Source organism: Necator americanus, chromosome X (genome assembly GCF_031761385.1).
Source record: "Necator americanus strain Aroian chromosome X, whole genome shotgun sequence".
Classification (NCBI taxonomy): Eukaryota; Metazoa; Nematoda; class Chromadorea; order Rhabditida; family Ancylostomatidae; genus Necator; species Necator americanus.
The window spans coordinates 10,662,783-10,689,919 of NC_087376.1; the positions used below are offsets into that span (position 1 = coordinate 10,662,783).

Genomic DNA, 27,137 nt, shown 5'->3' on the forward strand with positions numbered 1-27,137 from the left:
ATAGGCGACATTATATTATACTTTGATAAAAACATCAATGTGCTGAACACTCACTAGCGCTTCGCTTCGACAAATTTTGACATCTCACTATCTGGATAAAATAATCTTGAATTTAATCTTTAGTAGGATTGTCCAATGTATTCTTTAGAAAGAAGGATATCAAAAAAGCCTTCATAAAGCTAGGGCGTTAAAGTAATAAAATGTTGAACGTTGATCAGTACCATGCAAAATATGCACTAACTTGTTCAACTTTAATCCACAATGGAGACTTACAAACACGTATGCCATCTGTCGCACCCCTTGCAATATCTTGCGAGAGGTGCGCGACATCTTAAACAGCGATGCCCTAGCTGTTCCAAAGGTGATGTCACTACTCCAATTTTGCTGGAACACACTAGCTCACTGCTAGCCCTGTACACGAGAGGCCAACCCTGCCAACGCAAGCTTGGTCCGAAACGGCCAAATGTTTGTACTTCTTCATAAGGAGAATTAGTAAGGAAATGAGATTACTCCAAAGTTAACAACGATGCTTGACTTACTTGACTTAATCGGTTGATTTTATCGCTTGATAGGAATGTTCTTCATCTTCGCCAAGCTTTGTCGTCCTTGAACATCACCTTGATCACTTTGACTCCCGTTGGTCTTCGAACTGGTCGAGCGGGCGCCAGTAATTCTTCCGTTTGTCCCGATCGCCAGAGTAGCTCAGTGGTTCCTCCTTTCGCGTGGGACAAAAAGAGCATCATATTTTTCTCTGAAGGACTTCGTGAAGAAATCTGACCATCGGGTCGGCGGTCTTCCTGTAGTGCGCTTAATATCGCGGGGAATCGAGTCACTTACGGCTCTGTTCCAACGGTTGTCATTAAAGCGCATCACGTGTCCGGCCCACCTTATTTTACTTTCCTTGGCAAACGCGGCGGCGTCTCTAATCTTCAATCGTTGAACGTCGAATCTTCAATCGTTGTAGGAGAGAACTTCGAATCACGTCCCTCACTTGCGTGAAACGGGATACTCCTAGCACTCTCTCAATTGCGCGTTCAATGACGCTCACCGCGTTTTCTTCCTGCTTGCGAAATGCCCAGGTTTCCGAAGCATAGGTCAAAGCAGAAAGTACGGTGGTGTTGAAGAGGTGAGCACGGAGCCGGGTGTTCCTGGTCTTCTTCACTACATCCTCGATGCTCTTGTACGCTCCTCAAGCCGCTCGTCTCCTCCTGCCCAGCTCGGGGGTCAGGTCGTTCATCATGTTCAGTTCCCGACCCAGATAAACGTAGCTGGTGCATTCGGATATGTTCGTTCCGTTGAGCGTGAATGGGGCATCCGAGACCCATCCGTTCCGCATGAACATCGTCTTTTGTAGATTCAGCTGAAGACCGATGCATCCACATGTTTCGTCGAATTCGGTCAGCATTCGATGCATTTGGCTGATGCTAGGTGTTATCAGTACGATATCATCAGCAAGGCGCAAATGGTGTAGCTGCCGACCATCAACCTTCACTCCCATGTAGTCCCATTCTAACTTTCGCATTGCATTCTCGAGGGTAGCTGTGAATATTTTGGGTGAAATTGCATCATCCTGTCGGACTTCCCTCTTCACGTCAATGATGATGTTCTTGTAGAATAGCGAAATTCCGATCGTGAAGTTACTGTACAACTCTCGAAGTACCTTTATGTACTGAGTAGGGACGCCTTGGTTGTCCAAGGCTTCCACGACCGCTTCCGTCTCAACTGAGTCGAAGGCCTTCTTTAAGTCGATGAAGGTGAGACAGAGCGGCATCTTGTACTCTCGTGATGCCTCGATGAGTTTCGAAACAGTGTGAATGTGGTCAATCGTGCTGAATCATTTTCCAAACCCTGCTTGCTCGCATGGCTGTCCTTCATCCAAGACGTTTTCAATCCTATTAAGGATTACTCTTGTAAAGAGCTTGTAGATGACGGACAGTAGGCAGATTGGGCGATAGTTGCCGATGTCATGTGGATCTCCCTTTTTATACAACAACACGGTTTTGCTGGTCTTCCACTGTTTAGGAACCTTGCATTCCGACAGATAACGTGTAAAGAGCCTCGCCAGGGTGTTGATGAGAACTGGCGGAAGGCTCTTCAGGTGTTTTGGTCTTATTCTATCGGGATCGGGTGCCGTACGATTTCTTACCGACATGATAGCATGTCGTATTTCGGAAGAGAGAACCTCTGGAATGACTTGTCCATCTTCCCTTAGATGGCGAGGAGGCAAGTAGACATGGCTGTCGAAGAGATCAGAGCAGAAGTCACAGATGATTTTCTCCATCCCCCTTCTCGATGCAATGGCTGTTCCCTTTGGGTTCCGGAGAGCAGTCATCCTCGTCTTGTGACTGGCGAAGTCTCGACGGGCATAGCGGATGCTTTTCCCCGCCTCTGCAGCTTCAGCCAGTACTTCTGCTCTTCTCTCTTTAAGGTCTTCCTTTATCGCCTCTCTGCAAAGCCTTGCGAGCTCGGACGTGAGTTCTTGGTTCCCTGCGGCTCGTGCTGCTCCACGTTGGCGTATCAGCTCAAGAGTTTCAAGAGACAGGCGCCTCTTGGTGGTTTTAAAACTCCCAGCCTTCTTCGCGCAGTCGTGAAGGTGTTCGACAAGCCGGTCATATTCCTCGTCGATGTTGTCCATTGCGGAATCTTCCCAAAAGCTGGCTAGCGTAGCGAAGAGATCCCAGTTGATGGTAGTCCTGGGATTTCTCTCTGAACTTGGCGGCTTTCTCTGCTCTCCTTGTGAAGGAAAATCTTCCTCGGAGGAGGCGATGGTCCGACCCCGTATAGAACTTTGGTACAACACCGACGTCCGTCAGGCAGAACCTTTTATTGACGATGATGTGGTCTATTTCATTACGGTACCCTCCACCGGGTGACTCCCACGTCCAACGTAGAGGGGAGGGCTTCTGGAATTGCAAGTTCCCATGGATGGTCTTAGTCGTTATGATGAACTCGGAGAGCCTCTTCCCCTGGTCATTCCATTGTAGGCCGTGGGTCCCGATGTGAAGTTCCTCCGGCGTTCTTCTTGGGCCAACCTTGGCGTTGAAATCGCCAATTATGACCTTGTAGAAGACATGGTCTTCTCGGTAGAACTTCTCCAGGTCCATATAGAAAGCTTCGACTTCTTCTTCGTAGCTTGATGTTGGAGCGTAAGCGACGCAGATAGTCAAAGCTGGTGTTGGGCCACATCTTCTCATCCGCAGACGTCCGATTCGGGTCGTAAGTTGTTCAAAAGAGTCGATGTCCTTTGCCATACTCGTGTTGACGAGGACGCCAACTCCACCAACACCTCTACTGTCGCATGTTCCTAAGAACAGTTCTTCTCCAGTTTCATATAAGGCGTTGAGAGGGTGACGTCGTCTCGTCTCGGTCAGTCCGATGACGTCGTACTTGATCTTCTTGGCTTGCATTATCAGATCTTCGGTGGCCGCTTCTGATGCAAGCGTACTTGCGTTATAAGTGCAGATCGTCATCCTAGTCCTTTTCCGTTTCGGTAGCCTATATGACTCCTGCAACCCTGTCCTTCCTGAGCTACCGTACCCGGATTTCCTCCGGAATCAGAACTCTTTTCTATTACTGTGTTTTGCGTAAAAATTTTAAAACCCATGGGCAGGTTGCGAGCCTCTAGTCCCAGAGTTTCTGGGAGAACTTTTGTTCTCCCGTAGTGGACATGTGGAGCTTATTTGTTGGAGACGACTCCAAACCGCCTCCCTTGCATCTCCCAGTCACTTGATTGCAGGCTTTTGGCCGGACCGACGTGCGGGATACAAGGACGTCATGAGTCAGTCCTGGCTCAGCAGAAACAGGGAGTCCATCCCCTGAATCCACCTGCGTCTCTGGGCAAACACAAGGTCGCTTTTGGTCCGCGATTAGCCCCCTATCCGCCACCCGGGGACGCGCCACGTAGCCTCGCGACTAACCGGCTGTGATCCCTCTAGTGAGGGAGATCCGTGTCCATGAACATAGCTCTGGCCAACCTTCGCGATCTCCTGCGAGAGCTTGCTTGGAATCAATCCATTCGTCGTTACTCCATATTCTGCGAAACCTTACGTCTCGCCCGAAATGTCTTTCCACGCCGAGCATCCTAGGGTCCTCTCTCACCACCTCATTCCAGAACTTCCGTTTTCGGCCAGCAGGCCTCTTCCAGCTTGAACCAGACAAACTACTCAGAACTCGTTGAACAAGATGATCCGCTGGTCTCTTTAATATATGACCAAAGAAGCGATGACGATTTTCTGTAGTCACTTTCGAAGGCGATGTCAAATGTTGACACATTCCACGTGTCATCCATCGGTTCACCACATCGAATTCCGCGTAAAGATCTTCACAGTGACATACGCTACGCCAAAAGTAGTCATAAAGTCGTGAAAGCAGCTTCCTTTCTATGCAGTCCATTTTCGCCATCACTGTAGATGATACTGCCCAAGTCTCCGATCCGCACACCATGGTGCGAACAGCGAATAGATAGGCCCGCTTCGCGAGCGATAGTAGTCGACCACAAACACTTCGTCAAGGAGTTGAATGCAGAACAGATCTTAGCGCATCTGAGCCGTAGTTTTCTCTCGCAGCTACCGTTGTTCTTCAGCATAGGTACCAGAATTCATCTCGATGCTCGCCTACCGTGATTCCGGTTGAAGGTCTCAAGGGGACCCACATCTGCTTGCACTTGTCAGAATGCGGGCGTAATCCATAGGCTGAAGATAGCTTTGATAACGTGTTGAGGTTTCCTGTAGCTCACCGCGAATATCACAATATTGTCAGTGTACTCAAGATCGGTCAAGGGTCTGGCCACTGCCCCTTGTCTTACTACAGTTACCACCTCAAACGGTGTTGTATATCCGACTGGTGTTCGAACTGCAGTTGTTCGTTGATTCATGTCACCAAGCAGGAACGCACGCACAACGAACTTCCCTGGAAGAGGAAAGAAACTTTCCTTCCACGAAAGCACAACGAAGTTTTCTTGTACTCCATCGGCGCGAAGCGCGTTGAGAACGTGGGACCGGCGAGGGAGGTGAAGCCGGCTCTGAAATCCCCGAAGACTACGTGCATTGGTTTTGAATACCGCTGCTACATTTCGATCATTCTCCTGACGATGAACACCTGGTCAGTTATAAATCAGCCAGGACGAAAGCCACCTCGCTCGTCGCGCGTTGTTTCTTCGCGATGTTTGATAAGTCAATATAAGATGATTCAATACGTCCAAACCCTTACGCATAACACGCAGCAATGAGCTCCCTCGATAGTTTCTGGAATCCGTGATTGATAAGTTCTTGTGGGGTGGAATTATGATGGCGTGTCTCCATGAGTCAGGTATCCTTTCGTTTATCCATATTGAACGGATGATCTTTGTAATTTCACGAATCCTAGATGGAGGAAAGCATTTAGGATTCGTGCGCTAATTGCGTCGTCTCTACCAGACTTTCCATTCTTCATTTTGTGAATACTGAGCAGGATCTCCGACTCTGTCGGTGGTCCCTCGCTGACTATGTACCAACAACGGCGTTACCCTCAATATATGACAAGCTCTGATTTTAAAATGACATCGGAACACAAATCCTAGTTTTTTGATGACTTAGGATTCAAGAAACACTTCAAAATACGACCACATGGCGGAACTGCAATACGCTTAGTTCCATATATCACATAAACGGAAACCATCACCGTTCCTGAAGAAGGACGACATTTCTAAAAGTGAATGTTCAAGCAGCGTCGCACTTGTATAGTGAAGCATTCATGGGATTCCATTCAAAGCAATACTAATGTAAGACTCTTTGGGTCAACATCAAGTGAGGAGCTTACGGCAGCGCTATTGATCTGTTCTACTAATGATTGCTTAAAGCAAATGTAGACAAAATAAGGGCATTAATCTTCTTCATGGAACAACTAGGGTATTCTTATTTAGGATGTCCCTGTCACATCAAATTAATTTCGAAACGACCTTCTTAACTATATATTATCTAAGAATGAGCATTGTAAATGGCCACCCAGTTTCTTAATTGTGAGCAATCAAAGGATGAAATTTAGCAAAATGTCGCAAAATCGCCCCCTGAATACAAAGACCGCGGAATGCAAAGACACCATCCCTCAAACCATTTTCGGTTTCGTCGAAATTAGTGCATGATACGACATAGCTGTTCACTTCCACAACGCCTGTCTGGAGAGTCAGGTGATTTTGAAGTACTTGCAGTTCCAAATCTATCTTCCTTTCTTCTTTTATTACCTTTAACCTATATGTCATGGATCCTCTAGTGCATAGCTTTTAGGGTCCCAACGGGCTTTGCTATTCTTTACTCTCGATTGATGAACTATCTCAATCTCTATAGCCTTCTCAAATGGAAAAGCCATCTGTCAATCAAGAACGGTCTCCGTGTTCTAAACAAAATTTTGCACTCTGATGTGCATTTGTGGTGCAGTTCGATTGGAGCAGTTTTGAGTGCACCCTCAACCACATTTCATCCCAATCTAATACAGTTATTAAAGGGTATAATATTTGATTTTGTTATATTTCTAGAAAGTGTAGTATAGTATCTTTATAAAGTGCATGTTCATGGAACTAATAAAAATAATCTATGTTCATAAAATATGTTCAAGAATATATTTTAGTTTATCCATTCTCAAACCTTCTGTTCTGGGAGACAATGCAAGAATTGAGGCACAAGCAGCACCGCTTCCTGAGCCCATCACTAGAATGTTCTTGGGATCTCCTCCAAAAACTTCAGCGTTGGTCTGGCAAAGAATCCAAGAATACTCTCAAGCAGCATACTAGTAAATGCAGCAAAATGAAGAGCAAGAAATAGTACTCACTTTAACCCATTTCAGTGCCCATATCTGATCCCACAGTCCAACATTTCCTGGAAGAATTTTGTCACCAGTTGATAAGAAACCTGAAGCAAACATTTTCTTTTATTTGCTTCTAAGAGGAAGCTCGCGTTAGAGAATGTAACTTACGAGAACCGACCACCAAAAAACCGAACCTGTATTTTAATTTTGAGGAGAAGTATTTCAAACTTTGAACATCTGACTCTGCCTTGCGTTTCCATACCTTTTCTTAAACATTACTTCATTAACTAGCTTAACAAAGAAAGCATGTCTTGTCAGTATCTGATACAAAGATGAGACCATAACCAAATCAAAGCTTATGTTTGTGTATATGCAGAAGGTGGTAACCAGCTGATCAAATGGAGTTTGGATGGGAAAAAAAGGCGCTATAGGTGAGCCAAACGACTAGATAATAAAGTTTGCTGCAAAGGACTTTGGCAGCACAGCCCCACTAGATTGTATAATGGGCTCAGGCGTCGATGCTTCTCAGTTCCGTTCTTCCGTGTTGTAGTTTTTGCATTTCTTGTCACCACGTGTTTCTGTATGTTACGACCAGACACCGGGCGGTATACAAAGCGTCGGCACACGTAACCTGATGGTGTGAGTCAGTCAAGAAAATCAAAATATTGCAATGCGAGACCCTGTCACGTGATCCATATTTCAGTTCTGTTGTACATAGAGTGCAGAAGTAATTGGTCTTTTCCATGGATATGATTTCTCGTCCAAAAAAATGAGGCAATGCTGCAGGCATTTGCTCCTTCAATTCTCCTCTAATTCTTGTTCATCTCCACTTCAGGTCGTTAGGATCGCCTATCCCATCCATCAGATCCAAACCTCAAACTTCATTCCATTCCTCGCTTTTGGATATCTAACAGCATATGTGTGATAATTTCTGCCATTTTTCTTTTCTCTCGAAGTCTCCACTTCACGAAGTGGAAATAATCACTTGATATAGTATCACGATGCAATATTGTTGATTGAACCACACCTTCACCAAGTCACATTTGTCGAGACGTTGTACCGTTGTCATCCTAACGTTTGGTCGTAATGGGCAAAAAAAAACACGTAGAAAGAAGAAGTGCAGAAAAACGACGTTACGGAGGGACCGAAAAAAAAGCTACAATCGGGTCAAAACGACATGGAGCACGGTGCAGTTGCGTAAGCGTCGCAAAAAACTGGAAACTACGCTTGGAAACGAGGGGGACCATTGCGAATTGCAGCCATGGATGGTCCCAGCAAGGGTTCCACCACGATCTTAACCGCCACGCTTCACAGCGCCACTTAGGCTGTCAGCAGAGTTCACAGGCGTGTGCGCGTTCTGCGGTTTGGTCCTCATTGGGCTCATGGTTGTGAACGTTCGCAGCCGTTTGCGCAACTGCACAGTGCTTCATGTCGTTTTGACCCTACAATACATACCTAAGCCCATCACACTACCTTCTGTGCTACCAGTGCTGCTCGCAAAGTCACTGATTAGATTCATGAACTTTGTTAGCTGGACTATGTCCTAGTGTCTTTTTTCATTTCCCCTTATTTGGACAGTTCACTCTCACACTCACCATATACACTAAACATAAGCTTCAACATGGTTATAATCCCATCTCCGAATCACGTACCATCTGACATACTTCCCTTGCTAGGCTGTCAATGAGGATATGTTTAAGAGAGGGTATGGAAAAAAAGACACGTTTTCTGGTTTTCCTAAAGCGAGAACACGGTTGCATACTAGCGTTTCGCAGCAGATCCAATTGCCAAGTCATAACTTCGTGGAGTACAGATTCGACCACTGTAATATAATTTCATAGTGAGACAACGAAATGTTTATGCTGTCGCAAAAAAGGAGGATGGAGTTTCAAGTCGTGTTCACAAAGAGTGCAACTACATATGGTGACGATGTCTAGTGGCGAGAGAGAATCTAGATTGTAAGAAAGAAAATGTTTAGAACATTTGCTTTTAGTACGCATATATTGTAAATAGCATAGAGATGCTATTCTGCCTCCTCCTGTCCCTGAACCACCTGATTTGTGCACTTCTCTTCTCAGCGACCTCAGAAAAAGAACACAGAGACCAAAGTAAGTTCCACGAACTGTTGAATAACTATGCTCAAAGGAAATTTCATACAGTACGCACATTTGTAGAGTTAGATCTAATTTATTTCAAAATTAGGTGTGTCTAATTTCCTTAGTTTTTTTTTTTTGAATCAGAGTTGTGAAAGAGGCAAAATTTTCCTTCACATTTTTGAGGTCTTCTCAACTAGCTTTTTAGAGAACAACACCTACACAAATCAGATCTTGTAGCCAAATGTTTTCGCGCAATCGAATCGCGCAACAAGAAGTGTGAGATTTCGGACTTTCGGTTGCGCATCAAAATGTATATGATTTCGAAAAGGATCTAATGACTTAGCTCATGCTTCATGAAAACTGATTCTGTTCAAAATATGTTATAAGTTCTCACCTTTTTCTCAAACAACTTTCAGAAAACCGGATGGTCCCTGAAAACATAATTTAGCTGTTATATAGCGCAAGCCATACTCTTCAAAACGCTCCCTTATTCGTCTTTCTGGGCTGGTTTGGCACCAAGACATAAGTATTTTTTTCAACCTAGCAAAAATTGTCCAATCCTACAGTCATTTCCAAGAAGGTCAGTTTTTATCGTTAAAATCACTTCAAAGCAAAGATTGTGTAAATGCTGCAAATATCGCAATTTTAGAAAACATTACCGGCAAAGTGCACTTCTCAGTAGCTCCTTCGTTTTGCAAAAATTAAGTTTCCGCCGGGAATCGAAGTATTGACCGTCCGTCAATCACTTACAAAAGAGGAAAATTGTCCCGTCGAATACAGGCTGAGAACTTCCTCATGTTTGCAACTTATATGTGCACATATGCTTCCAATCCTTGCAGTGAGCTAGCTATCTGTGGTCTATATATTATACCAGTCTGAACGTCCAGCTAAAGCCGGACTTCAGACTTTCTGTGGTGTTTCCTTCGCTCGCCTCCACTGATCAACGAAAATTAATATTAGTGCCGTTTTCTATGAAATTGGACTTGTGTGTCTCCAACCACAATATCTTTCTTTCTTTTTTATATTATAACTAAAAGCAAAAGATTTTATACTCTTCTTTCTAAACGCGCCAGTTCTACATTTGGAGAACATTCGAACTTCAGCTTCAATATATTGTAGACAACACTCCTTATCAATATATTATAGACAAAATTTAAAAGTATCACGCGAAATATGGCCTTTCCTCCTGTTTTTCCCAAACAGTTATCAAAGAATGATGTTTTGGCATAAAAAAGGCGTGAAAGATATAATACTACTGATAAAGATAACGTCAGATCTCACGTCCACGTCAGATCTCCTAAACATCTTGCTACTATTTAAGCAGCCGTTTGCATACGTGTTTCCACTTTCTGAGAACGGCATGCTACAAACTTGAGGCGAACGAAGAAGGAAATAAACACACGGAGGAGTTATAAAGGTGAAAAACAAAGCGCCCAGTGGCCACGGCTATGAAACGGCTGCAACAATCTATCTTTTGCGTCATGAACACAAAGTTATTGCGCACCAATCCGACGCCGCGGGACCCGTCTCACACCATTTTGTAGCTCTCTGGCGCCGGCGCACCAACCCGACGCGGTGGGACCCGTCCCACCCCCGTCTATAGGTATCTGGCGCCGGCGCACCAACCCGACGCGGTGGGACCCGTCGCAATCCCTTCTATAGGTATCTGGTCCAGGCGCACCAATCCTACGCCGGTGGACCCATCGCACCCCATTTTATGGATATCTGACGCCGGCGCACCAATCCGACGCCGGGTGGACACGTCGCATCCCTTTTTTCGAATTTCGTGACACACAGACCAACACACACATTCACACACACGGACTAAGTAGGTTATTATATATCATGAATATTACCGCCGCAAAATACAATCCGCCTTAGTGCTCACCAAGCCTTTCATCCATCCAGGGTCGATAAATTGGTACCAAGCGCTGTCTGGGAGGATAAAAACACTGACTTGACACATCTGCTAGCCACCGCAAGTCATTGTATAGGCCAGTTACACTTTCGTAAACCTCAAGCGATTCTGAATTGAAGTGAACGTGGGGGCGCTTCCCAAGCGGATTGATTAACGCCAGACACTTTACACAAACTATATATTAGTGTTTATTAGGGCACTATTTATTAACATCTATAATATTACATTATCCTAGTTTATTTTTTGAACGTCAATTTTGTTTTCTTAATTATATTTATTATATATAACTTCCTCTTGTCATATAAGCTGCTAATGAACGCGCATACACATCTTACTGTTACGTGCACGCAGCAGCCCTGCTTTCACTAGACACAATCAAGTAACTGAGTGTATGTGGATCCTTGCAAGCGCACGAGCTATACAACCCGCTCTGTTGTATAGCAAAAGGTCCCTGCATCTTGCAGAAAGGTGCTGTCGTCCAGCACCTTCATGTGCGCGCCGTCTGCTGCATCGTCTCATGCATCGAAGACCGCTCCATCATCAGCATTGATCATTACACCATCTACTGCGATGATACTGATAAAAGGTAAGTAGAAGGCTGCGCAATACCTGTGCGGAATGAATACAACAACCTTGTAGAGGAGTTTGGAGCAGCGTCGTCAAGATATGTCTCTGTACAATTGCGGGATCGCAGAGACTCAAGCTCTAGACTGTAAGTGCTGACGCACCCACGGAAACCGCTGAGGACGTTGATATCCAAGATACTGAGCCAGGAGTCGGTAATCATCGGAATCATCAGAGATGTGTCTTGAGCAAGAAACCGATGTGCTTGGAAAATGGTACTAGCCCGCGAAGCAAACATCAGATAACGGAAGTCGTCCGGTAAACCTTTGTGAGCCGATGAACCTCATCATTGTATCTACGCTCAAGAGGAATCATCGACATCAACTCACGTTGCCGCTTTAAAGCCACGAGAGCAGTGAAAGCGGAAGACGCCGACTCTTACGTGTCAGCTCGACTACGTTTTGAAAAGGAACATCGTATGTCCGAAAATCTAGAGCTGTCTGGGACGGCGCATTCATTTCCGACCACCGTCCAGTTGTTCTCAGCTTGAGGGCACGGTTCCAGAAAAAGAGTCATGGAGTTTAAAATCAGAGGAAGATTGGCATGGCAGGTCTGAAAGACGGTGAAAAGAAGCTATGTCAACGAATTTCTGTCAATATTGGACTAGGGACCAAGAATAGATTGAATGATGCCAAATGTGTCTTTCACCAAATGTCTTCAGAACGCTGCAAAGAAAACCGTCCCGGTTTTAAAGCGAAAAAATTGCTTCTTTGCACCTGCGGAGACAGGATCCATGTGCAATTCTAAACGTGTAGTCCGCACTACTGATAACTTCAGCAGGAAAAAGCATCCGAGAAAGAAGTTGCGTCGTCAGCTGAAACGTGAGAAGGAATGGACATTAAGAGCGATGTAGTTAGAAAATGCGTTGGAGCACAAGAAACCGAGAAAAGTCTATACTCTGTTAAGGTAGTATAGCACCATGATGAAGAGGTGTTCGCTTGTCCTCATCACTTCCAACAGAGCCGCTCTCGGGGAGGAAATCTGGAGGGAACATTTCAACAGCAATGTTTACTGTGAGGAGAGTAATCGGAGTGTAGCAACGGTGTTCGGAGCGTATGGAGTTCGCTTTCTGGACTTCGAAAGATTTCTGGACGCTTTCGACTCTTTTCATCGAGGCCGTCTTCTCAATGCGCCGATGGAATTCCAAGAGAATTCATAAGCTTGATTAACGACATGAATAGAAGAGCAATTGCTGCAGTTCGAACACCAGCCGGATTTACACGGTTCAATGTGGAGAGTGGAGTGTGAGTACGAGTCTCGCGTACGCCGACGACCTACTAAGATTCAATTCTGGCAGCGCGTAGTTGCAACTTGTTGTTAACCTTATATCGAAATTATCTGCAACTTACGGACTGCTACACCGTCCTGGTAAATGCAAGCAAATATGGGTCTCCTCGAGACCCTCAACTGAAATAGGGTGGACGGACAACCTATTGAACTCTTGGATGAGTTCTCTTATTTGGGCTGAATGGCGAAAACCATGGCAGCTAAGAGAGAGATACTCAGTAAAAATGCGCTAAAGCCAGTTCGGCATTCAACTCATTGACTAAGTGCTTATGGTCGACTCCTATCGCCAACAAAGTCAGACTGCGAGTCTACCTATGCGCAATTCGCCCTATAATAATGTACGGATCGCGGACTTGGGCAGCACCGTCAATGGTGATGGAGAGACTTGAAAGGTACTCTGACGACCGTTAAGCTACTTTTGGCCTATGGCCAAAAGGTTAACGGTCGCCAAACGTAGAGATAACGAAGAACGTTATTTGTAAGTGGATAGGTGTATCGGCGGATGACACGTGGAAAACATCAACTTCTTGCCTACCCTTGTGAATTAGTCGCGGAAAATCGCATTCGCTTTTTTAGTCACGCTATAAGTAGACCAAACCGTGTTGTCCAAGTTGTCTTGAAGAAGCCACCTAGTTGTAAAAGAAAGGTCTGGACGGAGGAAGTGAAAGAAGATTTGAGGACAGCTAGCGTTGACAGGCAGTTCATTCAAGACGTAAAGTTTTTGCAAATCATGGAACGGCAACGGATAGACAGATTCTTTGCGAGCCGTAACTGGATATCGAACAGAAGGTCTTTTTTTTTGGGGGGGAGGGGGTGTTTTTAGGAGGGCTTTTCCCCAACTAAACGCTTGAACATGCCCCGCAGAGATGATGGAAAATAACGTAGAGATGCGGAAATATCTTCCTCCTTCTAGGGTTTGGATGAATATCGTCCGTTCAACAAAGATAAATGACGGTATACTCGATTTGTGGAGACAAGTAGAAGGTTTCGGAGCGGCTTGTGATCGATTGCAAAGAAGCGCCATAAACAACTTGACCTTCGTTATAGTCAGTATGAGGTTGATGAGATGTTCACCGTCAAGGAAGTGATCGAAGTGGGCAAGCAGTCTTCGAAGAAAATGCAGTTACCACTTCCGAAATTTGGATCCGCATTCTCATAGAAGTCGTCAAGTAAGCCAGATATAAATATGGAAGAAAAAACATCAAGGACTTTGATAGAACCTTCACCTGCCAATTAGTTGCTATTCCTCATTCGACTTGTTCAACTACCTTCTTTCTGAGGTTGTACTACATAACATTTTCAAACCAGAATAAAGACGTATGATTGAGCTATAACTCTGTCAATGACGCGAGAGTGTCGCTAAGTGAATATGATCATAATGGTGTGCAAGGTCTAGGAAGTCAGAGTTCGACTCAACGTTGAATTTACAACCGATAAGCCCTCAACAAGCGACCAGATGACTCACTTCAATTAATCGGCGGACTAATGTCATCGTTTGACGCGATTACCCGCATCTTCGCCAAAGTGTGTCGTCCTTAAACATAGTTCTGGCACTCCCTAGGCCAAAAGTAGCCAAGCAGCCGCCGAAAGTAGCTAAGCAGCTTCCTTTGGGAGCTATTAAGCTTCTCCATCACCGTAGATGGTCGCCGTAGATGGTGCTGCCTAAGTCTAATATCCGTACATCGCGATATGGAGAATTGCAGATAGGTAGACCCGCTGCTTGACTTCGTTGGCAATGGGGATCGGCAAAATGTATTTCATTAATGAGTTAAATACAGGAATGGCCTTAGCGCATCTTTGCTGAATATTTTTCTCGTGGCTGCCGTTGTTCTTCAGCATACAGCATACAGCCCATGTAACAGAACTCATCAACGAGTTCGATTGGTTGTCTGTCCACTCTGATCCCCGCTCGAGCTCTCGAAGAGATCCACATCTGTTTGCATTTATCAGGGTGTAGACGTAATCCATAGGCTGCAGCCAACTTCGATTCAAGGTTGACAACATATTGAAGTTTTGCAGTGCTTTCTGGGAACATAACAACATGGACGAAGTACTCGAGATCAGTCAATAGGCACTCTGATTGTGTTAAGACGATGCCGGCAGGATACTGATCTACTGTTCTTCGCATGATTTCGTCGAGAGCGAAGTTGAACAGGAAGTGTCATACCACTGCCCTTTGTCTTACTACAGTTACCATCGCAGGGTGGTGTTGTAAATCCGGCTGGTGTTCAAACTGCAGCAAATGTTCGTTGATTCATGTCATCAAGCAAACGAACGAACTTTCCTTGTACTCCATTGGCGAGGAGTGCGTTCAGAATACGGCCTCGATGAGAAGAGTCGAAAGCAGGTTCAAATCGTAGATCGGCTAGGACGAAAGTCAGCTCGCTCGTCGCGCGTTGTTTCTTCGCGATGTTTGATGAGTCGATTCATGATAATCCGCTCCAAAACCTTGCACATAACACGCAACAAAGAGATTCCTCGATAGTTCCTATTGTCCATGACTTCTTGTAGAGGGGAATTATGATAGCTTGTCTCCACTAGTCTGGGTATCCTTTCACCCATCCATATTGAACGGATGATCTTTGTCATATCACAAACCCCAGACGGAGAAGATATTTCAGCATTTCTGCGCTAATTCCTTCGTCCTCGTCAGATTTCTCACTTCTCATTTTTTGGATACAGACGAGATCCTCCGATTCGTCGATGGTTCTTCGCTGACCGCGGTGTAGGTTGTCGTTGGTGGTTGGACATGCTCGAGTACAGTGACTGATGGCCTATGAAAAATTTCGAGAATCCCAGACGGAGGAACATACTTCAGCATTTCTGCGTTAATCCCGTCGTCTCCACCAGGCTTTCCTTTTTTTATCTTCTGGATACAGGCCAGAACCTCCGACTCAGTCAGTGCTTCCATGTTAACCGCACATGTCGGCCTGTGAACGTGCTTGAGTTCAGGAGCTAGCAGCGCTTGCCGGTTCAAGAAGGTCTTGAAGTGATTCCTTCAAATTTGAAGGGTAGCTTCACCGACAGCCTGTCCACTGCCAGTGTTGAGGACTGGAGAACATCTTTTTATCTTGCGGCTATACTGCTTTAATAAAGCATAGGCTTTCTGCAAACTCCTTCGCTCTCGACGTCCACTCGTTATCGCGGTCTCGTTGCAGTTGACGACGCAATTTCCCTCTAAGACGCTTTTCCTGGTTGAAATCGCCAGTGCTGCGGGCGAACATACACAGAATTGTACGTGGATGTTGTCCCCGCAGATGCAAAGGCAAACTTCTGCGGCATTTGAACCGAGAGCGTTTCCTTTGCAGTGTCCTGGATGCACTTTGTAAAGGAATTCGCATCGCAGAGCTTTCTCCTGGTCCGTACTTGAACATGAATAGACACACGTTGGCGGAAATTCATTTTGCATTCTTCATCTTTCAGACCTGACATATCGATTTTCGGTTGAGGAGGTGCTCCTCGGTCTTGTGGAACCGTATCTTAAAGCTGAGAAGAACTGAGCGGTGGCCAGAGTCAAAAGCAACGTCCCGGATAGCTCTGGATTTTCGGATATCCGACTGAGGAATGTTCCTTGTCAGAAGCCGAGCTGAATTTTAAGGGTACCCATTTTCCGCCTGCGCTGCTCTTTAAAAAGGGGTTAAAGGGTTGAACCCTGCCACGTGAGCTGATGGCGTCGATGATTCCTCTCAAACGTGGAAGCGATGATAAGGCCCGTCTGTTCACATGGATTGTTGTCCGAGTCCCATCTTCCCATCTTCGTATTTGTGTCGATTCCGACAATGGCCATCTGCTGGCTGGGTATTTTAGACATCAACGCATTGATTTCATCGAAGAAGGCGTCCTTACTGTTGTCTTCAGCGGTTTTCGTAGGTGCGTGGGCACTTACAATCCAGAGTTTGTCCTTTGCGATCCCGCAGTCGTGCAAAGGCGCATCTAAACGACGTTGAGCCAAATTCCTCCACCAGATTGTTGTAATTGTTCCTCACAGCTATCGCACAGCCATTTCTTTCTTCTCATCGGCATCATCAGTATATGGCTAATTTTTGGTGCTGATGACGGGCCGATCTCTCATGCATGTTTCCCACAGTGCAGCAAACGGCACAGAGAGACTAGATGCGCTACAAAACTGTGATGGAGCTAATATGGACACAACCCATATGATGTAAGAAGATCCCTTTCAGATGAAAGGAGAGCGTAATAGCTTAAGGATAAATGATGAAGTCTCTAGCGTATCAATCCGCTTGGGAGTGATAAGGACTTGCGGGGGTCAGCCCATGAATCAAGTCAGTGTTTTTATTCTCCCAGAAAAGGCTGGTACTACTTTATTTACATCGGAGGGTCGAATTGCCCGCTTCGCAGAGCGTTTTCCAGCCATCGACCGTGCGGCCACAGCGGACTTTCTTTCGATTGCGCTACATCTTCCTTTTCAATAGTACGCAGCGAAGAAATAAACATAGTGAGGGTTTAGCGTCCAACTTCTTTGTACAATATTGGGCTCCGCCCTACTGTACGTGCCACGAATGTCTAACATATTGTGTGCTCAAATACCAACGAGAATGTCCTCACCCCTCAAGCCAGTCTTGAAGAAACATTTGAATACGAAAGTAACGCGAAACCCAACCACAAATCCTAACCATCTGCAAAGCCGCCGTTTGAATTTTTTTACTGCTTTTTTTGCAGTAAAGAGCACAACTGGGTCGCTTCCCCAGTGTCAGTTACCTCACACAATGCTGGCCTTATTAATTAGGAAATAAATGGTCTAAAATTTGTTATTCAAAGTTTTATTGGCAATTTGACTACGCACTCGATTCAGTATCGTTAATATAAAAAGGAAATTAAATTGAAACAGCTTTCACTAGTAAATTAGAAAGTCATAACAAACCTGTTTAAATGTATTGGCAGTGCAAATAATTGTGGATTTGGAATCTTGGCGCTCAAGATCTTCTAGCAAGCGTTCTTCTTCGTATCTATCTTCAAATAGAGGGGAACGGTAAAGAGGGTCCCGGCGGATTCTCCGCGAATGCCTCTGAGACATAACGTGCCCAGTGGATATACCGACGGATACGCGAGCATACCTCGAAGAGGTCACGCTCCAGTAGTTCATGAAGACGCAGACAACATTCCTAGATGTTTTTCTAGCCACAGAGACGTAGAAAACTGCGGAGTTACAAGAAAATATGCAAAGAAGAGTGGTATGAGCTGTCCAAATTACCGAATAAGTCAAAGAATAATAGTGCTAGATAGAATTACATGGGATTTTGAATGGTGTTCTAATAAAGAAAGGGAGTGAGTTTGTCTTCATATCACCTTCAGAAAGTCTAGAAATCTTACGAAATTTGAACTCTTTTTCCTGTAAGCTCCAAGAAGTCAGAGATACAGAAGGTTCCTCTGCCCAGAAATAAATTAGGCTACAAAAATGCTTGGGAGTTACAGGACAACGATAATTCTCATTACCATTACTTTTGAAACCTGGAATGTTCTTTCTAACGAAACTTTTTATGCACGTATTTTGAAGCTATTAAATACATCCTTATCTCATATTTCACGTGAGGATTTCTCTTGCTTCTGGTACGATTACTAAATTGAGATCACTTCACGTCACAAAATTGCAGTGAATGTGTATGATTCTCCAAAACAATTTAGTGGATAGTGAATTATATCCTAGCCGGTGATGCAGCGTATGATTAGCGGTAGGTAAGCAAAGTCACCTATTTAGGTGCTAACGAAAGTGAATTTCTTTAGGACACGCACCATCGCTAATTGCTCTGACGAGGCATGACCGGGGCATGCTCGAAATTCCGCCGGGACCCTCTTTACACGCACCCTCAAATAGATAGTTGTGCACATTGGTAACATCTTAACGTTTTCAACCTTTTTCCAACCGAACTGAAGAGCTTGAGTTCAAAGTTGATAATTTGAACAAAAAGAATCTTGACAAAGAGGATATTGATCCCGAAAATGTTAAAATTAACCCTGACCTTGATAATGAGGTCAGATGCAGAATACTAGTCTACAGTCCGGCAAAAGAACTGTGCTATTTCCATCAATGGCTTCGTTTTTCATCACTATATTCGTCGACTTTGTTCAAGAGTTTTTGTTCGAATCAGCAACTTTAAACCCAGGCTATAAAGCGATCGGCTGAATGAGGTTTCAGAAACTTGTCTTAACATGTCATAAATGCGCACAACTATTAACTATTAACTAACTACACGGATATGACGAAGACTGCTTGCTAGAAGTTCTCGATCGTCAAAGATCCAACCATCGACTTGCACTACAGGAAAAAAAAGTACATTTTCCGAGAATACAAGTTTATCATCACTTTTTAATTCACAATTGAAGGCCGTTTCAGTTTAAAATCTAATTGTTTGTAGAGAAGACTTCCTCATTGACTACTACATCTGCGTTATTTGCTAAGAATGTCGATAGATTTACTTTTAAGCGATTTAAGCGACTCTTATGTGAGCGTGTCAAAAAAATCCCCTCAATACTGCAGTTTGAAGGAAGCGTATCATGGAACTGTCGATGTTTCTATCTCTCGCGGACAACATAGAATTCGGGATGTAGATTACGAAAGTGCGCATGCCCACGCTTAATTTCCCTTAATTATCCCAGAAAACTGCGTGGGAAACGTCCTTAGTTCTTCAAGGTACGTTATCCTTGCACACGCTTCAGTGCCGTCAGCGGTCAATTCCTTGCGGCATGTGCGCAAAGGTGGCGCGTTGTAATGTAAAGAAGATTGAAATTGGACACGCTCATCGTAGACTGCACTCCAATCTCTCTATTGTCCACGAGAGATCGGAACATCGAAAATTTCATGCACACTGCCTTTAAGCAAGCGTTTTATTACCTTCTTAAGGACCTAACACGTATGGGTAAAGTGAAATGTACAGACATTGAGCAAAATAATAATAGTAATAGCAATAATTGCAAGTATAGGAATAGATTGATGTATTAGAATGTTTTTGTAAACTAATCCTCGACATAACTGGATAGTCCAATTAAAGGCATCACCCCACGAATCTGGGGTGGTACGGATTTGCGGTGGAATATTCGTATACGGGATCGTAGATTACTGAGAGAAGGATGATTCCGTTCATTTCTTCCTAATTGCCGTAGAAACGGCCCCGGAAGATACATCTTCCAGCATTCCGGCGCGCTATTTTCTACAATGACTTCGATTGGAACGCGCCAGCCTTGTGGACGCGCCGCATCTTTCGGGCTGTTTTTTACGGCAAGAAAGAGGAAGAAATGGACGGAATTACACCCCTCTCCATAATCTACGATCCCCTATACGAATACTCCACCTGAAATCCGTATCACCTCAGATTCGTGGGGTGATGCCTTTAACCAACTTTTCCTTCTTTTACGACTTTACTGACCGCTAGTTGTTTTGCACATAGACCAAACAGGATGAATCCGTGGAAAGTGTGCTAGAACTAAAAACTGCTAAAGTTTCTCAAAAATGCTTCGAAGCAGTCGATAGGGACGATTTAAATTTCGAATGTTCGCTGTAATTTTCATCTTCGCTTCAATGCATAAAAGTAGACTATGAGCGGAACCAGTCGAAAATCCTATGTAACGATGTATGAAATTGAATAGCAGACTTACCAAGCGGTCCGAGTCGATAGTTGAACGTAACGAAGATGATTTTGCGCGACACAAAATTGTCAAGAATTGCTTGTTGCGGGTAGTCACTACCTCCACCAGATTGGAAATCTCCGCCGTGTATGAACACTACGACGGGATAAGTGTCGTTTGTATACTGGTACTGAAATACTGTTTTTGCTCTTCGCAGTGTAAATAAAGACAAGCTTGCTGAAGCCTAGAATGAACTAAGACGTCTGCATTAATCCGCTTAGAGAAATCCAGAAATTAGAAGGTATTTGTATTTACATAACAGTAACCAGTTAACATTAACATGCTACATGAAACAAATCAAAAATACGTAATTGTGCATTGCATCAAGCAACGAGTACTTAGAAGGTGATCAACGTTCGAACACATAGAAATGGGCATTCAGCTATTTATTTTCACATGTTAAAAATGCCTTTCCAGCATTTGACGCACTGGAAATTTGAGGGGTACTTCCCACTGTTCAGAACGGTCTCGAAGCGTTTTCTACAGCTGATATGCTGCCTTTAAGGAATAACCAATCAACTGTCCACAACGGCTTTAGACGCTTTTCTCACAATTCGCACCTAACCTTCTCATTGTAGCAAGACAGAACTTTAAATGGCCAATCAACCGTGTCGTAAACGCACAGTCCGATTCCATATATTCATTTTCGAAGTTACTTGCCATTGTTTGCGCCTGAGCACTACATAGTTCGAGGATTTCTGTCAGAGATGATCAGGCACTTTTGGTGTTCATCTCAAGTTCGGCAAATCAAAAAAGTCTTTTTCTGCACTTGAAGTGGTAATAATTCCGGCGAAATTGGGATCTCCGTGCTGAGTTGAAAAGGAGCTAGTAACTATATCAAAGTGTACGACTTTTTCCATAGCTTGAGTTCCTTAGGGGTAGCGTATCACTAAGTTGACATGGTGCGGAAACCTCAGAGAAAACGTAGAGTTAACGTAACGTAACGTAGAGAACGTAACGGAAACGAGCGTGACTCCGCTCACCTTCCTCTAATCTTCAGAAAAAAAACTGCGTAAAAGACGGCGTTCTACGAAATCAGTTGCAATGCGCCACCTTTGCGCACGCGCCGCGGCCACGAGCGAGCGATTCAAGATTAAAGGCATCACCCCACGAATCTGAGGTGGTGCAGATTTCAGGTGGAGTATTCGTATACGGGATGGGAGACTACAGAGAGGGAAGTGATTCCGTCCATTTCTTCCTAATTGCCGTAAAAAAACGGCCCGGAAGATGCGGCTCCGCACAAGACTGGCGCGCTCCAATCGAACCTCTTGTGCAAAAATGGTGCGCCAAAACGAATGAAGCCATATCTTCCGGGCCGTTTTTTTACGGCAATTAGGAAGAAGTGGACGGAATCACCCCCCTCTCCGTAGTCTCCCATCCTGTATACGAATACTCCACCTGAAATCTGCACCACCTCAGATTCGTGGGGTGATGCCTTTAATGACTTCTCCTCACCAGCCTATTCATGTAGAATCAATAAATAGGCTGCTGAACTTACCGGAGCGTGTACAAGAGTGCGCGCTCTAGCGTACCTTGTACAACTGAGGCAGTTCCCACGCCGTTTTTTAGGACGACTTAGGAGGATTGAGTGGGACAAAGCTCGTTTCCCTGATCTACATTTTAAACACTACGTTTTCCTGGAGTTTCCATACCTAGTCAATTTCGTGATACGCTGCCTTTAAAGTGCTGCTCGACGTCTGTTTACTATGAATTCCAAACTGGATTCGAAGAGCAGCGTCCAGATACGAAGTGAGTATTTCAAGATCACGTAATGTTGGTGTCAATCTGAATGAAGTACGTAGTTCTCCTTTTTCTTTGGAAGAGGTTTATTTCACAAATTTTAGGTACTCCCCCTAAAATAGAAACAAATAACTCAAAAGTTAAAGTATTGTTTTGGATTAAACTTGTGACTCTATTATACCCTTTCGATTTCAATGACAATATCAAAAGTCAAATCAAAGCGTTTCCCGTATTGCTGACACTTTTAGCTGCGGCTCACACCAGTGCAACTTTTGCTACACGTAATGGATTCTCGGAAATCATTGCTTACTTTTTAGGTCTCCTACCGTAATAGCTTCACACCGCATCAAACTAACTTTAGTTTGTATCCTATTAACGTCATGGATTCCCTAAGTCCTATGCTTAGGTTTTACAGGTACTACCTTGGGACCACACGTTAGTACCTTAGGACAAAATCTCAGAAGCTTTTGCTGCTAGGTCTGAAAAAAGATGAAATGAGAGAAGAAAAATTTCATTTAGCTCTGGAGTCAGTTTGGTTAGAGTGCGAACCAGAAAGAATTTTATAACGTCGAATCCTCCACGAAATATAAGGGTGATGTGGAGAAATTGTTTGAGATGTTATAGGAGAAATCTCCTCTGCGTCTGCACAGAAAAGATTCAAAAACAATTCAGCATGTGTCGCCATTACTACAGGAGATTTCAAGAAGGTAACGATAAAATATAAAGTATCTGACATTCCGCATACAATGTACCACCACGTTCACTTCAATTCAGAGTCGTTCAAGGTTTACGAGCGTGCAACTGCGAGTGACTTGTGAGGGTTAGCCGTTGTGTCAAGTCAGTGTTTTTATCCTCTCATACAAATCTGCTACCAATTTATCGACCCCAGAGGGATGGAATGATTGGTTGGCAGTAGGGTGGATTCCAACTTCCAATCGATTGTGCAGACACAATGGAACCTCTTAGCGACTGACACGCACTTGCCTTCAAGGAGGAAAACACTTCATCGGGTCCTAAACTCAAGCACGTCTAACGCCTCACATATGTGGTAGGCGAGGAATCGCAGGCGGAGTCGAAATTAGTTTCTAGTGTGTAACCAAAATATCAGGAGGAAAGTCTGCGAGAGGTGATTACTTTACAGCAGAAATGCTTTGATCTCTTCCTCTGTTTGAGGGTCGTGAAAGGATCGGAAAATACGTACAGTTTGAATCGAAGAAAAAGATACGTGATTAGTGGAGCTCGCTTTGTGCTGTTGGGTTCTTAAAAAAGTACGTTCGCTTAATCGACAACATGAGTCAACGAACAACTGCAGTTCGCCACACAAGCCGAATATGTCTCACCATTCAATGTGAAAGGTGGATTAAGAGAACAGGATCTGGAAGGTCCTTCCTCATCGATTTTACTGTAAATGACATACTGAGCAAAACACTCAAACATTTTTCTGTTGACATTGTCTTGAAACCGTTAGGGCGTTCATTAGTCGGTGCTCGAGTAGTAGCATTTGGCTCACGAAGCAGTATCAGGGGCACCCTATTACGATTTTAAGGTGGTGTGAAACCCATTGCGAAAGCATAGAGCTCTGGTAGCAGACTTCCTTTAGGGAAAGATGAATGAAACCCAGCGTAGTTTTCCCATCTTTCCCTAAAATCACGATACGCTGACTTTATGTTGTCAATATTGCATAGCCTACTGAATACCTCACAATGAGAAACATGAGGAGATTCTTCTCGAGAACACCTGTTGCAACCAAGGCGGGAGAGGTGCGCATAGTAAAAAAACCCACTCTTTCTGCGAGAACTTATCCTTTGGAAGTGACTGGCAGGAATGATCGGTGTTTCAATTACGCTGTGCAACAGTTAATAGCATCAGTATACCATTGCGCTATCCCTACCTTATGGCACACCTATCTGGTACTAGTGTAGTATCAACAAAGAAGTATAATTTTTCAGCCATGATTTATTATCATGCTTCGAATTTGTAAAGATGAGGAACATCAGCGTTGAGTTATGGGTATTTTGAAGCTCTATAATTCAAGTTTGAAATACTTGGATACTTTTGTTCGTTCCTTAACTTTTTATTCTGACTCTTATCTTCCCATTTGGATTCTTATTTTGCTTCTTGTATACTAGAATCGCAATCTTCTTTTCTTTCTCACTCGATCAATTCTTCCTGCTTTCTTTTCTAATGAGGCACGAAAAATGCATTGCAGGAGCACTGTTTTTCCGCAAGAGCATCTTAGGGACACTAGCCCAGTGGGCAGACATTACATTAACGAAGGTATGTATGTATGTATGGCTGTATTTGGGAGTATTGATTTATTTAGTGTGTAGATAAATCAAGTTATTGCTTGACAAGTGCCAAATATATGAACGAGCAAAAATCTACATACACTACCTACATGCTACATGTAGTGAATCTTGTTAAACTTACTAACTTGTAACGACAAATGCAAGGAGAGGAATAGCTGTTACACTAATTTTTGAATTTGCCTGCTTTCTTTCTCTTTGTTCTCCACGTGGTAAGAAAAACAGTCCAGATCTTTTCAGTAGACTTGGCGGCGTTAGGATTAGACACTCATACTCCATATAAATGAAATGCACTGGAAAGTAGTTTATTGCAGTAATATTTGAAGTAATTTGATGGGTTCCTGGCAGTTTCGGTGCAAATGTGTTTTCGGTTTGATAAGCCTAACAAGTGAAGGGATTATCGACAATAATGAGCACTTTCCGTTAAACACTTTCCGTTAAACAGTTCTTGATCTTCGGATGCCCGACTTAAGAATGTTCTTCGTTAGAATCGCGCTGACGAATTATTCGTGGCGGTACTTTTCCGTATTTAAAATTACACATAGAACTAGAAAGTACTGGTAGAATGCTGCCCACCATTCAACAGAGAATTTCTCGTTCTATATTTGTATTTTGATGTCTTCTAATTCCGCTCCACACTTTTTCCTTCAGACCATTAAAATGAATGGTCAAATGAACAAAAAGGAGCATTTTCGACACCTCCTCTTTGCATTTATTTGAGGCGATAAAGTCGCCGAAGTTGCTGGTGAGATCGGCGTTGATTGTGGAAGACATTAAACGTCTCATTTAAAGCCTAGAAAAGGACAAGAAATGCAAAATACAAAAACAGAACAAGATGAAAACAATGCGGGGATGTACAGTCGGGTCAAAACTACATGAAGCACGTACGCAGTTGCGTACACGGCTTCTCTCGAGGTTCGGTGGAGCGTAGCGGCCAGGCATGGTGAAACCGTTGCTGGCATCATCCACCGCTGCAGTTTGGGACGTTCCAACTGCTGCTTCCAAAGCGCCGTTTCGAGCGCGTACGCAAGTGCACCGCGACTACACTCGTGATTAATGTCGTTTTGACCGGACTATATGCACCTACTGACTGGTGGGTGGAAAATGACGGGAACAAAAAGAGGAACAAGGATCGAGAGTGTACTATTGGCTTACTCAAGGCAGTTCCTTTTGTTCTAAAAAAAACAAAGAAAATGGATCTTCGCTAAAACCACAACACGTGTTTGACCGGTGGTGATCCGTTTAGGCCAAAATCACTGTTTATAAAGTGAGAAGACCAAGACGGGAGGCACCAGGAAATGAAGTGTTCATCCATAGAGAGCGCCAATCTCAGCTTCAGATCTCTTGTCACTATTAAATGCAAAAAAAAGCAAGTGGTGTCGTACATGTATCTTTTGAGAATACTCCCATGCTGAATAGTGACAAATTCTCAAATAGTATATGTCATTTTAGCAAAACGTTTTATTCCTGATTGCATTTTGAGCTCAAAAAAAAAAGGCCGCGTTTTATTCTTCAACCCAATTTTGTTCATAATGACACTCATTATACATTATATGATATTAGGAGTCTGGTCTATTCGGTCAGTCAATCAACTAAAACATAATAATAAAAATCACGTCAAAACAACTAGTTCTCAGAATTTGCAAAGTTACGCGGATGTGTTTGCTAGAGTTATCGTGGTTTACGTCTCACTGCCCTGTGAAAAGTCTATCGCCTTGTGAAAACTAACAGTTTTTCCTTGCGATCTGGTTAGAATTTTGTTCATAGACCAAATTAACATAACAACGAGTGGAAGCAAGTTCGCATTTCCATTTGTTCCAATATTAATGGTTTTTATAACCACAATCCTCTGATGGGCAAAGTTACCGACGTTCCTTGCTTCCATATAAATGAAATGCACTAAACATCTACATGGCTCTTTCAAACAAATAACAACGAGTTTTCTGGGGTGCAGTTGACAAAAGACTTCCAAACTCTTAGGGGGTTAAAAAGAGAAATGAACCCACTGGAGTAGGAGAGAATACATTCAAGTACAAACAGTCCTCAGAAAAATGAGCCGTGTGCCTTTCTGGATCGGTAGCAAGCGAATCCATTCGTTGCACACATAGTGCACTGAATTGCGTGGCATTCATCACACCTCTCCATTTAGCTGGTTCCTTCGGCATCTGTGAAGTCGAAAATCCGACTGAACAGTATGTCACAGTTGTGCAAAAACGACCTCAAGCCTGACGCACTGTACAGGCGGCTAAGTTCAAGGTGACGGCTGGAGCTACCGCTCGCGACCGAGGTGCGACCCTAACTTTTCTCTGTAACTCGAGAGCAGCAAGCGAAGGTCCCACCTTGATCGCAACTGTTAGCTCCACTGCGTAACTTGAAGCGCATCCGTTTAGGCGTTTGCGGCAGGCATCAGGCCGCTGTAACTCTACTGTGCATACATATAAATAAACAAATAAGTTCTGTCAATTTAAGCTCACAAACCTGAAAACGGAGATATCCTACGGGCGGCATTGCGTATGGGATGCCTTTGAATACTGTATAATCCTCTCCTTTTATAACCTGCAAAGTAACAGTAGTTGAAGTTAATGGAGATTTATCGTCAAAAACACTTACTACGCGTTCTCCTCGAATTGCTCCAGAATTAATAGTTAGTTCAAAAGGCGAGATATGTCGAAGATGGCAAAGAGATAACCGAAACAAAATAAAAATTAGTAGCGGACGTGGCCAGTCTCGTTGCCACAGTATGCGCAT

General features: G+C 43.9%; 4 protein-coding genes across 5 annotated transcripts; all 4 read right to left on the minus strand.

Moving 5' to 3' along the window:
• Positions 1–1,189: 1,189 nt before the first annotated feature.
• Positions 1,190–1,771, minus strand: RB195_022232 (uncharacterized protein; the record flags this gene model as incomplete). Its single annotated transcript, XM_064209288.1, has 1 exon — positions 1,190–1,771. The coding sequence occupies one exon, from the start codon at positions 1,769–1,771 to the stop codon at positions 1,190–1,192; it is 582 nt and encodes a 193-aa protein (XP_064065169.1).
• Positions 1,772–1,834: 63 nt separating this feature from the next.
• RB195_022233 (uncharacterized protein) lies at positions 1,835–3,470 on the minus strand (the record flags this gene model as incomplete). Of its 2 annotated transcripts, none has more annotated exons than XM_064209289.1 (2): positions 1,835–2,693; positions 2,821–3,470. In XM_064209289.1, 2 exons carry the CDS (start codon positions 3,468–3,470, stop codon positions 1,835–1,837), a joined length of 1,509 nt encoding a protein of 502 aa, XP_064065170.1. The 2 variants fall into 2 exon arrangements, with proteins under 2 accessions (XP_064065170.1, XP_064065171.1); XM_064209290.1 differs by having other exon boundaries at positions 2,776–3,470.
• A 442-nt stretch (positions 3,471–3,912) lies between these two features.
• RB195_022234 (uncharacterized protein) lies at positions 3,913–4,443 on the minus strand (the record flags this gene model as incomplete). Its single annotated transcript, XM_064209291.1, has 1 exon — positions 3,913–4,443. The coding sequence occupies one exon, from the start codon at positions 4,441–4,443 to the stop codon at positions 3,913–3,915; it is 531 nt and encodes a 176-aa protein (XP_064065172.1).
• Positions 4,444–4,666: 223 nt separating this feature from the next.
• Positions 4,667–27,137, minus strand: RB195_022235 (uncharacterized protein; the record flags this gene model as incomplete). The annotated part of the gene is made up of 7 exons (XM_013437274.2): positions 4,667–4,908; positions 6,618–6,723; positions 6,802–6,881; positions 20,314–20,473; positions 26,396–26,554; positions 26,868–26,945; positions 27,000–27,137. 7 exons carry the CDS (start codon positions 27,135–27,137, stop codon positions 4,667–4,669), a joined length of 963 nt encoding a protein of 320 aa, XP_013292728.2.